The sequence below is a fragment of the Azolla caroliniana genome, unplaced genomic scaffold (genome assembly GCF_043228905.1).
Source record: "Azolla caroliniana isolate FFs.n. ecotype wild unplaced genomic scaffold, voAzoCaro1.0.p SCAF_8, whole genome shotgun sequence".
Classification (NCBI taxonomy): Eukaryota; Viridiplantae; Streptophyta; class Polypodiopsida; order Salviniales; family Salviniaceae; genus Azolla; species Azolla caroliniana.
Genome location: NW_028230443.1, coordinates 22,187,446 through 22,201,006, shown reverse-complemented (window position 1 = coordinate 22,201,006; position 13,561 = coordinate 22,187,446). Strand labels below are relative to the sequence as shown.

The window sequence follows — 13,561 nt, the reverse complement described above, 5'->3', positions numbered from 1 at the left end:
AATCGAGGATGCAAACATGCCAAGAGATTGTTAGATGCAACTTCTAGGCCTGGGTTTCGAAACCCTCCATCTTATTTGACTAGATGATCCTGAGACGTTTGTAACGGGTGAATGATTCACCAAGTCACAAACTTTTGTGGGTGGTCTCAACACTACTACCCCGAGGTCGTTAAACACGTACATGGGTGCTCGAATATATACCCTTGTTTCATTCTTCATATATCCACCATGGGGGTGTTGCGACAACCCAGTCTTAAGCAAAACACGAGCTATGAGAGCAATCATGTGGATGCCAATCTCTCACTTGTGTGTGTGTTGATGATTATATGGTCAAGGCAAAGAGGGGCATTTTGAAGAATACATGAACTCGTAGGGGTATTTTGGGAATTAAGTTTTTCCTAGTGATACATATCATATATATGTATATAATGCATGCTGCTTCTTATCTTCTTCTTCTTCTTCTCAACCTTCCATGGATATGGCGAAATTCTCTGTATGCGCGCTAGCGCGAAGAACTCTGCTGAATCATCACCATCTTTCTCATATGGTATCAAAAAGCGCAATGCTCCCCCCTATCAGCTTCCCGATCCGCAGAACTTTCCCATGGATTCTTTGCCCTCGGAGCTCGATACCTATCTCTAAAGAGACCAGAAGGCACATATCTTGCTCCACTTCAGGAAAAGATAGTGTTTCTTCGTCCAGAATCTCCTTTAAAGAATGCGATCTCCACATCTATAACACTATGACACGGCAGAAAGAAAGGTTTCATAGCATCTTTGAAGGAAAAGTTGGCATTTATGTCTGTGGAGTGACCCCTTATGACTATAGCCACATTGGTCATGCTAGGGTTTATGTGAGCTTCGATGTCCTCTTCAGGTCGCTTTTTATTTCTTGAATTTGTTCTGGTAGTTTTGGAATTGATTTAGTTTTAGCTTTTCTAGAAGTAATGTTTTTGTTGGAATTTGGGTCTCTTCAAATTCGGCCAGATTGCCTTTTTCATGCTCGAAATAATATGGATTTATGACAAATACCACAAGTTTATAAGGTTTTAATAGAAAGTTTATATATGTTATGCACAGCAAGTCCTGTTGCGAACACAATCAATGTTTATGTTTGGAAAAATGTTTCTTTACTAGCTGACCAATACTTATTTTCTTGCTTGAAATGGTAGGAAATTATGATGAAATACTAAAAATCTATAGGAATTCAATAGAAATTGTTGTCCTTATTATTAAGATGTCAACTTCTCTTTTTCATGCTTGAAATAACAGGAAATTATGAGAAAATACCACACAGTTTTATGCATTGTTTCAGTCATATGTATTTCGTGAATGAGGAATTTCATTTGGTGTTTTAGTGAATGAGAGCATTGTTTTTCAGGTAATTGTTGTATATGTACGTATGAATGCAATTGCATGTGTCACAAACTTTTCTTTCTTAATGTGTATTGTATTTTGACTTTGTAGGTGCCTTTGACAGATATTTGATGCACTTGGGATATGAAGTGAAATATGTCCGGAACTTTACTGATATAGATGATAAGGTATCATCTAAAACTTTTCTTCTTTTTAGAGAAGTTGCATATTTTTATTCATCTTATGCTTAGCTTAAATGGGGTATGATAGAGCACAATAAAAAACCAGAAATGTTACAGAGATGGTAGAAATTGGGAAATAAATGCAGCACAACTCTGACTATGCTTCATTTACTTACATATTCTGAATTAGTCATGATCTGTATTCACATTCTGACAGTAAGGAGGATCCGGAAAGGTCTGTTTTCGTACTACTCGTGTGTAATGGTGGACTTGGAAGAATAGAATAGATCTTTCATCGTCATTGAGATGGGGGTTTACTTCTCTTGAGTAAACATTCGCTGTGTGAAAATAATGCTTGGCCATATGTGCTCACCTTTCGTGGTGGGGATTTGAAGACAGACTTAAATTATCATGCCCATCGAACAAGTTATCATGCTTCTTGCTGACCTTATATGCTTGGCATGTGAGAAGTAAGTGGTTTTCATCCTCCACTAGATTTTCATTTCATAGTTCTCGTATCTTCATTCTTGGGTGATAGTGCCATGATGCTGTCTCAACACTTAATTTGTGGGAGAGAACTTAAAGAAGTGTTAAATCTCTCTGAAACCAAGGCTCATGGGGGTAGCAAGATGTGGTTGGATACATTCTGGCATTTTAACTGGGCTTAGTATTGGGGGTTAACTGTGGCATGTAATATTCCGTTTTTTACACTTTAACATGTTGCCTCTTCATCCTTAGTGCTTTTAGTAATCTATCTTGATCTCCACATACTTCATCGCATCACTTGAGAGCAGTGACAGGAGAGAAAAAATGGTTGAGGTACAGAGAAAACACAAAGGTACACTTAACACATTTGCATCATTCATGTTGACCATCTCAAGAACTTGGTCAATGTACTTATCTTGGTCTACATAAGGCAGCCACTGCTGCCTATCCCTCGTATCCTCGCACCCAAGATATGTCAGCTGGGTGTAAAACTTGCATGGCAGAGGCTCATTTTAGCTGGTCTATTTAGTGCATTAAGAGCACTTCTCTCTTTACCAGCAGTAAGCATATTATCAATTGCAAAATGAACATTCTCTTTTCATTTATGCTCAAGAGTATACATATATGTTGCAACAGGAGAGAGAAAATACAGAGATCGCTTATCACACATAAGGAGGAGAAGGCTCCTCTTTATAGAGGCCAAGATATGGCCATTGGGCTACAACTTTGATCATTCTCGACACTCCCCTTCAAGATGGGCGAAAGATATCCACTAAGCCCATCTTGTCACACAGTCTAGAAAGACTTACTTGGCCCAAGTCCCTTTGTAAGACAATCTGCTACTTGATCTTCAATAGAAACACGACTCAATTTTAATATTCCACTATCAAGCTTCTCCTTGATAAAGAATTTGTCAATTTCGATGTGCTTGGTCCTATCATGCTGCACCGGATTGCTGGCAATGCTGAATGGTGACTTATTGGCACACCACAGCCTCATCTGACTTTCTTGATTCATCCTTAGTTCTATTAGGAGAGTTCTCACCCACAACATCTCCACAATTCCTACAACAATAGCTCTATACTCTGTTTCTGCTGTTGACCTCAGTACTACCGACTGTTTCTTAATCTTCCAAGAGACCAGATTGGCCCCAACAAACATGCAGTATCCTGATGTGGCTTTCCAATCATCAGCTCAACTAGCCCAATCGGAATCATGATAGCCCTCAATGTTAAAACGACCACGTTTTCTAAAGATCAATTCCTTCACCGGTGCACCTTTGAGATATCCCAGAATCTGGTACACTGCATCCATATGATCTTTCCTCGGATCATGCATGGAGTGACTTACCACACTTACTGTAAATGAAATATCTGGACGAGTGTGAGTCAGATAAATCAGCCGACCTACCAATATCTGATACCTTTCAAGATCAACTTTCTCTCTTGCGAGTTCAGTTAACTTGATCTTTCGGTCAATTGGAGAAGCTACAAGCCTAGCCCAACATTCCAGTTTCTGTGAGAAGATCTAATACTTATTTTTGCTGTGATAGAACAACTCCTGCCCCATGAGCTACCTCAATTCTAAGTAAATATCATACCACGCCTAGATCCTTCACCTTGAACTCTTTACCTAGTTGCACGTTCAGTTGGGGCATCTCTCCTTCATCATCACCTGTGATAATTATATCATCCACATACACAGCAAGTAATGTAGTGTTGTCGGAAAAACACTGTATGGTCCACATTGACCTGCTGGTATCCCATACCCACCATAACCCTTCTTAACCTGTCGAACCAGGCTCGAGGAGACTGCTTCAGTCCATAAAGCGACTTCCTTAGTCTGCAAACCTTGCCTACTGTTTGAATTGTACCAAAACCCGGGGGGATATCCATGTACACTTCCTCCATCAACTCTCCATGAAGGAATGCATTTTTACATCTAATTGATGTAATTTCCAATCCTTATTCATTGCCAAGGAAATAAGCGTTCTAACAAAGCTCATCTTCGCCGCAGGTGCAAAAGTCTCATCGTAATCAATGCCGTATGTCTGACTATATCTTGTAGCCACTAATCGTGCCTTGTAATGATCTATCTGCACTCTGGGGTCTGTTTTACTGTAAACACCCATTTGCACTCAACCATCTTCTTTCTTGGTGGTAGTGACACAATCTCCCAAGTTTTGCTCTTCTCAAGAGCTCCGAGTTCTTCTTGCGTAATTGCATTCCACTTTGGATCTTCTTTAGCAACCTGCCAACACTTGGGTAAAGTGACACAATCTAATGATGCAATGAATGCCTGTGTAGATGATATGTTAGAATAAGAGATAAACTGAGCAATATCATGAGGAAAACCATATGATCAGGAGGGATCCCTGCATTACTGCGAGAGGTCCTCCTCATTGCTACAGCAGAAGGAGAGGAAATCATATCCCCTCTGTTTTCTAGGTTTGATTGTTCTATAGGTATTTCAGAAGTCGAGGCAAATCGGGACACGGGACTTGATGGCACAAATGGTGCTGCAGATGTGTTTATATTTCCTTCCTTCTGCCTCCTCCTCCGGATATACACATTTAGCTCCTCAGCTCGAGTCCCAACACATACATGTTCCTCTTCTTCTTTTCCTTCTTCTTCCTCATCTCCTATGCTCACTTGTTTCTCAGCTGGTGTAGGGATCAACGAAGGAATTGATCCTATTTTCTGCAACCTCTCACCACTATCTCCTTCCTCCCTCGTATTTTCAGTCTCAATTGAGTCATCAAAGGGTAAAGTTACCTCCCGTTTATAACACGGTGCTGAATCTCAGACATGAAATGCACATCCATGCTCACAAATAATCCTTTTCCACTGGACTCCAACAAACATACCCTTTTTGTGTGGCAAAGTATCCCACAAATACACATTTCATCGCATTGGGATCAAGCTTTCGTAAAGGTGGTCTACCGTCCTTTACAAAACACACACATCCAAACACGTTCAAAGTCCTAGAGTTATCTCCTTGCAACAACTCACATGGATACTTAAATTCCAATACTCTAGAAGGCATTCTGTTGATCAATGCGCCAACCGTCAAAACTGCCTGACCCCACAACTGCTTTGGGACATTCATTGAAATCATCATGCTTCTTGTTATCTCTAGAATATGTCTGTTCTTCCTCCCTGCTACTCCATTTTGTGCTGGTGTATATGGGCGTGTAGTTTGATGTTGTATTCATTGATTTGACAAGTATTCCTCAACACCTTTACTACTTCACCATATTGAGTTTGAACAGCTCTATGAAAATCTTTAAAGCAAGCAAACACTTCATTCTTATTTTTCATTAAATATAACCAAGTAACACGAGAAGCAATCAATGAAAAAGACAAAATATTAATGAAAGCCATTAGAAAAGGAGTTGTATGGCGCTATTTACTCCCTTATTATATTCTTTGATTTACAAAGTCATCTACATTCAATGCTTATGAACTCACCCTCAATGTTTGTATGTAGACATTTCAGCTTTCTACATGTTTGGGTGGTCATAAAAGCGTGAAAAGACTGAAATGCAGCAAAGGCTTAATCTTTGCTTTTCAGCAACTAAACTTTTCAGCAAAGTCTCCTTGAATAATTCTTAACAAAAGAAATAAAATACAAAGGACACCACAAATGTCAGAATGCACAGGATCCAAAAGATTTTTCTTTGTGAAACACATGATAATAATAGGAAATACTCACTTATTTTTCATTAAACAATCATTACAAAAATCAAAATTAGTGCCTTTTACATTAACTTTTTGTATAGAAGAAAGGATACCCAATCCTTTTTGGCTCCTATGTCCAATTGTTTATGCCAAAACTCCAAATGAGAAACAACCTCCACAGCAAGAAATTTCCTAGTAATGCCGCTCCTTGAAAGGAATATAGAGTGCCTTTCTTCTTTGCCCTTGACAACAAATCTAGAACCTTTTGTCAATTTCTAGGATCCATTCTCATAGTTAGTGGTATATCCATGCACATCCATTTGACCCACAAACAATAGATTCGTTTTAATGCTGAGAACATATCTAACGTCATACAATACAAGTTCCTGGCCATTATCAAGAGCCAAATACCCAATGCCTATAGCATCAATAATGCAAGATTGATTGTCGCCCAAATAGACTTACCATAATTTCTTGTGTGAAAAGTGGCAATACAGTCCTTAATAGGGGTCACATAGAATGAGACACCTAAGTCCACAAATCTGGTCTGGTTTAATGCATCATTAATGGTATGCAATGGATCAATGTTGCCACATTTAGTGATATGCATATTTTGCACATGAGAGTATGGAAGCATCATTTGAATGCGATCTGGAACAAAGAATTTCCTCTACATGAGATAGCTTTTCAATGACCACATTAGAGAATAAATTGGCCTTGTCTTTGCCCTTAGAGCAATTTGTGTCACCAGAATTTGTCTTTTTTGCATCCTCCTTGTCATTGTCATTCTTCCTATGTTCAAATTCTTTCTTTAAGTACCAGCATTCAAACTCGTGGCGTCCCCTACCATAATGATGGAATGTAACTTTCTCATAAAATGTACATAATTTACCGGTGCAAAGATGTTGCAGTTAGCTTTTCCCAAATATCATAAGCAGTGCTGTATCCCGTAAAGCTCACAAGGATTCTATCTTGTGTAATGACTTTTTATTCAAATTTGGCAATGCAAGGTCTGTCAAAGCTGTCGGTTTCTCACTTTTCATATCATGAAGTGATTCAATGTGCTACTGAAAGTGGATATGTGCTCATTGGTAGTCTTTGACTCATCCACTTGTGTAGACACTAGCTTTCTCATAAAATGTGCATGATTTATAGGCGCAAATATGTTGCAGTTAGCTTTTCCCAAACTTCATAAGCAATGCTGTAATCGTTAAGGGTTCACAAGGATTTTATCTTTTGTAATGACTTTTTTATTCAAGTTAGGCAATGCAAGGTCGGTCGATGTTGTTGGCCTCACACTTTTCAAAGGATGGTCACATTTATTAAGAAATAGGATGCCATGTATTGTAACCTTCCACAGGTCAAAGCTTGTGCCATCAAATCTTTGATCTCATACAATGATTTAAGAACATTTGCGTGAAAAACAAACTCTGAAATTCGTGAATTTATTTCAAATCTAATCACAACAAGTAGAAAGATCACTATTATGTAAAAATAACCACATAAAGGGGTTTTAAGAACCAAAGGGAATATCTGGAACAATTTTGGAGTGAATTTGCATATACTGCTGTAACAAAGTCATCCTGCATTGGAAACGTACAAACACTAGGTATTAATGGAATTCCTTCACTTTTGAAGTTGTTCTCATGATGGAACTTTTCCAAGAAGCATCAAGTGCTTGGGGAATTGAATCAGCGGTAACACACTTCTGGCTCTGATATGAGGTGAAAGGACACCAAGAGGTTCGTTTTTCTTTGGGAGTTGGGGCAGGAGTGACGAAAGAAAATGGCTGAGGTGCAGAGAAAACATGGAAAGGGAGGAAGAGGATACATGTAGGTTTTGTAGGCCATAATAATGTATTTTAAGCGGCGTTCAATTTCTTTTGTAAAGATTCTTCCATTGATTCGGATATAGATAGACACGAAGGTCCCGTTGTGGAAGAGTCCAACGACCTCGAATCAAGTACAAATAATAGCACCCGGGGCTGTACCAGCTTGATAAAAATTCCGTCCTCCAATCATATATTTTTTCCAAAGAACTATATAAATCCGAATTTTCAAGGGTCGTCCAAAACCGGTAGATTAGATCCCATTCTTGATTGGGGAATTTTTGAAGGATTGGGTTTACTAGGAAGTTTACGGAGCACTTCCCTTTTGGTGCTTTCTCATCCCGCATCGGGTGGCGAAACTCCGACTTACGAAACTTTATCGATTAAGGATTCCATAGATACACCGGAACGTGGAAGTTTTTTTCTTATTGATGAAGATGGGAGAATCAGTAAAAAAGCTGTTGGGATTAGGATGAAAAGTGCGGTGGCTACGAACGCAAGAATGTTAACTTCCGTATTAGTAGTTCAAATCGATTAAAGAGTAATATGAGTTGTCCCGTCGGGCTAAAACTCTTGGACTCTGTTATGAACCATCTATTTGTTTCGTTGCTGGTTTAGTCGGGTCGACCGAATCAAATGTATCCAATCCAATCATTCAGGGGCGATAAACTTTTTTGGTTGAACCCCCAATATCGATTACATAGTATATCACGAAATAGATTTTTGAGAATACCTGTTCCTCCTATCTTCCGTACAGGGGTAACCAAGCTTTCATCAGTCATCGACCAATCAGCTATCGCTGTTTGATGAGGGGATATTATATATTTTTTCCTTTTTTTGCACCTATACATCCATCATTTCACAATGGGTGACGGAGGTAGGTTGTTTCATTAGAATATGAGTTCAGGGCATTTGAGCCAACTCACACTAATCAAGTGACATAAATATGTCTTCGAAGCTCATATGAGAGCTATAATTGTGTCATAAGTGTTTCTCGAATGAATCAAATTATATCTGTTGAAATTTCCCCAATAATTGAATTATTTGAAAATATGCTTGCATGGACCCAAGATGGACCCAAGATGTAGGGTAATATAACATGAAATTTACCATGTGCAACTTGTCTTGAGACCTTAAGTAATGTATGTTTCTTGAATGAATCAATTTTGTTTTGTTGAAATCAATAATGGTTGCGTTGATTTAATTAATTGAAGCATTTTTTGCAAGGATGAATGATATTTTGTCCTTAACACACGATACAGTCAATACTACTTATCTTGGATAATTTTCCTGTTGGTATACTGTTGACTTGCTGAGTTTTCTAAATAGTTTGGTGCCTTCTGCTTTTTGCATTAGATCATCGCAAGAGCAACGCAACTCGGTGAAGATCCAATGAAACTGAGTGATCGCTTTTGTAAGGAATTTCACATTGATATGGAAGCTTTGAATTGTCTTCCTGTAACAGTTGAACCTCGTGTAACTGAGCATATAGACACAATTATTGCATTAATTGCAAAGGTATGAGTTACGATCAATATTGTTGTGTTCTCTTTTATATTTACGAAGTAATATTTATTTTATTTTGATTTGTTGATTTGTTGTTCTCAAAGACGAGACAACACTTAAGATGTAATCTCTTGTTTGGTCTTATTGGCCATTTTGGCCTCATAAAAGATGTTAATATATATCTTTTCTTTCTTCTTTAATCCCAAGAAACACTTTAAAGACAGAGCATAGCATTGTTAGCCGTATGAACTGAAAGAGATGACAGGCTCACCAGCCACCTGCCAAATGGAGACTGATGAGTGCGCACAGAAAAATAGATTCTGGTTTCTTATTTTCATGTGTTGGCAGGAACCATGCAATATACTATGTACATTTGAATCTGCATATATATACATACGTATTTAACTTTCTGAATCCATTTTCATTTACAGATAATTGAGAATGGATTTGGGTATGTTTTGGAGGATGGAGATGTCTATTTCTCTGTAGACAGCTATTCTGATAAATATTTGGACTATGGGCGCTTATCTGGTCGAGAGCAACATGAAAATAGGGCTGGTGAGCGTGTGACTGTTGATAAGCGAAAGCACAATCCAGCTGATTTTGCCCTATGGAAGGTAAGACTTGTCAATTAATAATTAATAATAATTTTAATCATAATATCATATGCATAACCAAGGAAAAGAAAATTGCTCCCTGGGATTTTCTTGATATGAATTGCCATTCTGTAAAAAATAGACTTTTCAGTGTCTGTAAAATCCTTTACATTGATTATACATTTTGATAATTTTTTTGCAGAGTGCTAAACCAGGTGAACCTTCGTGGGAAAGTCCTTGGGGTTGTGGTCGACCTGGTTGGCATATAGAATGTAGTGCAATGAGTGCAAAACACCTTGGTCATTGCTTTGATATTCATGGTGGAGGGATGGATTTGATCTTTCCCCATCACGAGAATGAAATTGCACAGAGCTGTGCAGCATGTCAGGACAGCAATGTACGGTATTGGATGCACAATGGGTTTGTAACGGTTGATTCAGAAAAGATGTCTAAATCACTTGGCAATTTTTTTACAATCCGTGAGGTATGTTCTCTTACAACATGAGGAGTAGGATAGCTACTTCTATACAATGTATGGCTATTAATGTCATGTTTCAAAATTTGCCGTTATTTTGTATTTGATGATCGTAATGCCACTTCCTTTCTTCTCAGTAGAAATTATGTGTTTGATCTTTGATCAAAAGGATACTAATTATATATTAACTATTTCAACACGAAGATTGAAGTGTTATTAACATATATTGAAACTTTACCAACCTTTTTTCCCTCTGTAATTTAAATGTGGTTATGTCAGCATTGATATTGGTTGATCCAGCTATAAAAGGAGATAATATATAATTGATGTACCAACTGTCCAATTTACAATGTGAATTATTGCCTTCAGGTTTTGGAGAAATATCATGCACTTGCTGTTAGACTTTTCCTTGTTGGTACACACTATCGATCACCTATCAATTACTCAGATTTGCAGCTGGAAATGGCCTCAGATCGGGCATACTATATTTATCAGGTACTTGTTTAGTTCAAAAAGTGTTAGGATGAGTGCCCATGTAAATTTATTTGAAAATTTCTCGTGTTCTTCTGTTATAGACTCTCGACGATTGTACACGATGCCTAAATGCAAGTGATAACAAGAACACACAGTTATCTGAAGAATGTAAAACTTGTGTTGAGAGGTTAAGGGCTTCTTTCCAATGTTCAATGGCAGATGATTTGTTAACACCAGCTGTACTTGCATCCCTCTCAGATCCTTTGAAAGTCATGAATGATCTTATACATACTAAGAAGGTAAAATGTAATGCTAAGAACTATTTGACTTTCAATAAGTATCTATTAATGATGCCGAAAGTTTTCTAAAAGTGGGTTAAAAGCTGTAGCAATGCCTTTTAGGGACGGCAAGAAAAGTGTCGAGCTGCATCTCTGAAAGCACTGCAAGAAGAGGTTAATGTAATTTTGGGTGTGCTGGGTCTTGCCCCAGAAAGCCTTCAAGAGGTACACCTTGGAATGTACTGTTTTTTAGGGAAATTTACCAAAATAACGTTTGTTTTTCACCATATTCTCCAAATATCCTCTTGAAATATCAAGAAAAATGAGATTATTTTAGTATTTTGGGAATTTTGTGAAAATTGGCAACTGTCCTAAAGTTGTGGTAAACCTCCCTAGTGCTTATATTGACTGCACCACCAAGAGCGAATTAGAATCATCATGGGGCCCTATGCAATCTGAATCCTCGGGTTTTTGTCCTTCAGGTTCTAGAGGAGTTTAAAAGGAAGGCACTTAAAAGAGCAAATTTGACCAAAGAAGATGTAAATATCCAGATACAAGAGAGAGCAGCTGCAAGGGCTGCTAGAGAATATACAAAATCTGACAACATCAGGAAAAAGTTAGCATCACTTGGAATTTCTCTCATGGATGATCCTCAAGGCACAACATGGCGACCATGTGTTCGTGTGGAGGATGTAGTGAGGTAACGGCCTTCATTTGATCATAATTGTTACAGGTCTTGAAAAGTGAATACAAAGGCGAAAAAACATTATGTTGTAGCAATGGTAATACTAACATTTGGATCATCATGATCATGACTTAGTGCAATTCCTTTGTAATTAAAATTTTTAACCAGCAAAAAGTCTGAGGGTAAACGTATGTTTCCGTGCATTGCAAGAAAAGGCTACCAAGTTGTGTCCGAATCACAGCCATTTGGGTGACATTGTGTGGCCAGTTAGGCAAAAAGTTTTGGACTTCATTATGAACTAGATTTAATTGTGCATGGCAAGAAAAGCCTGAGTTAGGTGAATCATTGTCATTTGAGTGATATGTGGCTGAAATGACATAAATGAACACAAATGATGCCCTTTGGCCATAGAAAAAATGCAGAGAAATGAACATTGTTTGTTTAAGGTTTTGTTGAGATATATCTTATCTTGTTTTCTATGTGAAGCTCATCACTTAAAAGGAACCAGTATGGGTTGTTCTTGTGTTTCAATCTATGTTTGGCATTAATGTGATTCCTTCTTGTCATTGCCAAATTTTCTCATACAAAACTTATTGAAATTGCTGTAATTAAACAACCTTTCAATAGTTATTTTCTTGCAATTAACTCTTCTCAATTACTTTGCATAAAAATGCCCAATTCCTATTTCCAATGGTTGATGAACATAGTTACTTAAACGAACCGTTCAATTCATTGTTTCAGTATTTTCTAAACCCACAAACTTTATGTTGCATTGCAAGCTCTCATTTGACAATTTTAGGTGCTAAGCATGATAATATCTATTTATATGTATGTGTGTATGTATATATATATATATAGAAAGAAAGAAAGAAAGATATATTAACGTCTTTTAAGAGGCCAAAATGGCCTATAAGACCAAATAAGAGATTACATCTTAAGTGTTGTCTAGTCTTGAGAACAAATCAAAATAAAATAAATATTACACAGTAAATATAAAAGTAAATCAATGAAAAGAAAATTAATGAGGGAAAAGTATATAAAGAGAGAGATTATAACATCGTCTTCGGAGGTCAAATATGACCAATGAGACAAAAAAAGTAGAGACTCTCGATGTTCAAGAACTTTACCAATGAATGTTGCAATCGCGAGTACACATTGTGGTTGTGAGAGAAATTTGTGCAAGGATTGGGCTTGGTCGAAGATGTGTGGAAAGTATGGTCGAATATAATCAAAGGCAGAGCATTGTATCAGAGTGTGATACTTAGATTCTCGAACTTGTTTAGGGGAAAGTGTGCATAGTCGATGTTGAGAATCAAACGCAACTTCCCTAGTTTGGGAACATACCTTAGTATACTCAAGTGTGTGAACACCCCAGCTCCTAGTATAGTAACTTGTGTGTCATAGAACTTTAACTCCACCTCTTTTGCAAGTGGTGGTTGTAGTGAGAGAACATAGAGAGAAGGTGACTATATAAGCACCTTTTCCTCCTCTTTGTAATTGTTGGTTGTATTGTTTTTCTTGTTAATACGGTTTTCTGCATAACTCTGTGTTCTATCTCTCTCTCTCTACACACACACACACACACACACACACACACACACACACACACACACATACACACACACACACAAACGGTACCAGAGCGCTTGATAGCTTGATCCAATTTCATCCACGTGTGTTGTGTCTAAGCTCACATTCACGAAGAACCGGTTGATCGTTGTAGCAACAACCTGCACAACTCGTATCAAGAGAAGAAGAAGAAGAAAAATTGCTCTATACAAATCGATAAACATGAATACTCAAATATGAAGTGCTCTTCCCACTAAGAAACTCGACATAAACAATTTCGCATCTTGGGAATACAAGATGCTGCACCAATACCTTGTTAGCCAAAGCTATTGGGGTTATATCGAGGGAGCACAAGTGTCAAGAACAGTACTAAGATAGAGAAGTATTGTCAAGAACAATATAAGACAGAGAAGGAATTAGTAGTAAAAGATGAGGATTAATACTAAG

At 37.7% G+C, this 13,561-nt stretch overlaps 1 protein-coding gene across 2 annotated transcripts; it reads left to right on the top strand.

Moving 5' to 3' along the window:
• Window positions 1-444: 444 nt before the first annotated feature.
• LOC147861366 (cysteine--tRNA ligase, chloroplastic/mitochondrial-like) lies at window positions 445-12,001 on the top strand. Of its 2 annotated transcripts, none has more exons than XM_087323633.1 (9): window positions 445-876; window positions 1,480-1,543; window positions 8,888-9,049; window positions 9,469-9,654; window positions 9,836-10,117; window positions 10,478-10,603; window positions 10,684-10,881; window positions 10,984-11,085; window positions 11,343-12,001. In XM_087323633.1, exons 1-9 carry the CDS (start codon window positions 473-475, stop codon window positions 11,562-11,564), a joined length of 1,746 nt encoding a protein of 581 aa, XP_087179759.1. In that variant the 5' UTR covers window positions 445-472; the 3' UTR covers window positions 11,565-12,001. The 2 variants fall into 2 exon arrangements, with proteins under 2 accessions (XP_087179759.1, XP_087179760.1); XM_087323634.1 differs by having other exon boundaries at window positions 715-876; window positions 1,467-1,543.
• The last annotated feature ends 1,560 nt before the right edge of the window (window positions 12,002-13,561 follow it).

Bases quoted from the DNA above. Each gene is read 5' to 3' on its own strand.
- LOC147861366 (XM_087323633.1), top strand. From the start codon at position 473: ATGGATATGGCGAAATTCTCTGTATGCGCGCTAGCGCGAAGAACTCTG. The intron at 1,544-8,887 runs GTATCATCTAAA...TTTTTGCATTAG, and splicing joins TTACTGATATAGATGATAAG to ATCATCGCAAGAGCAACGCA. The intron at 10,118-10,477 runs GTATGTTCTCTT...TATTGCCTTCAG, and splicing joins ATTTTTTTACAATCCGTGAG to GTTTTGGAGAAATATCATGC.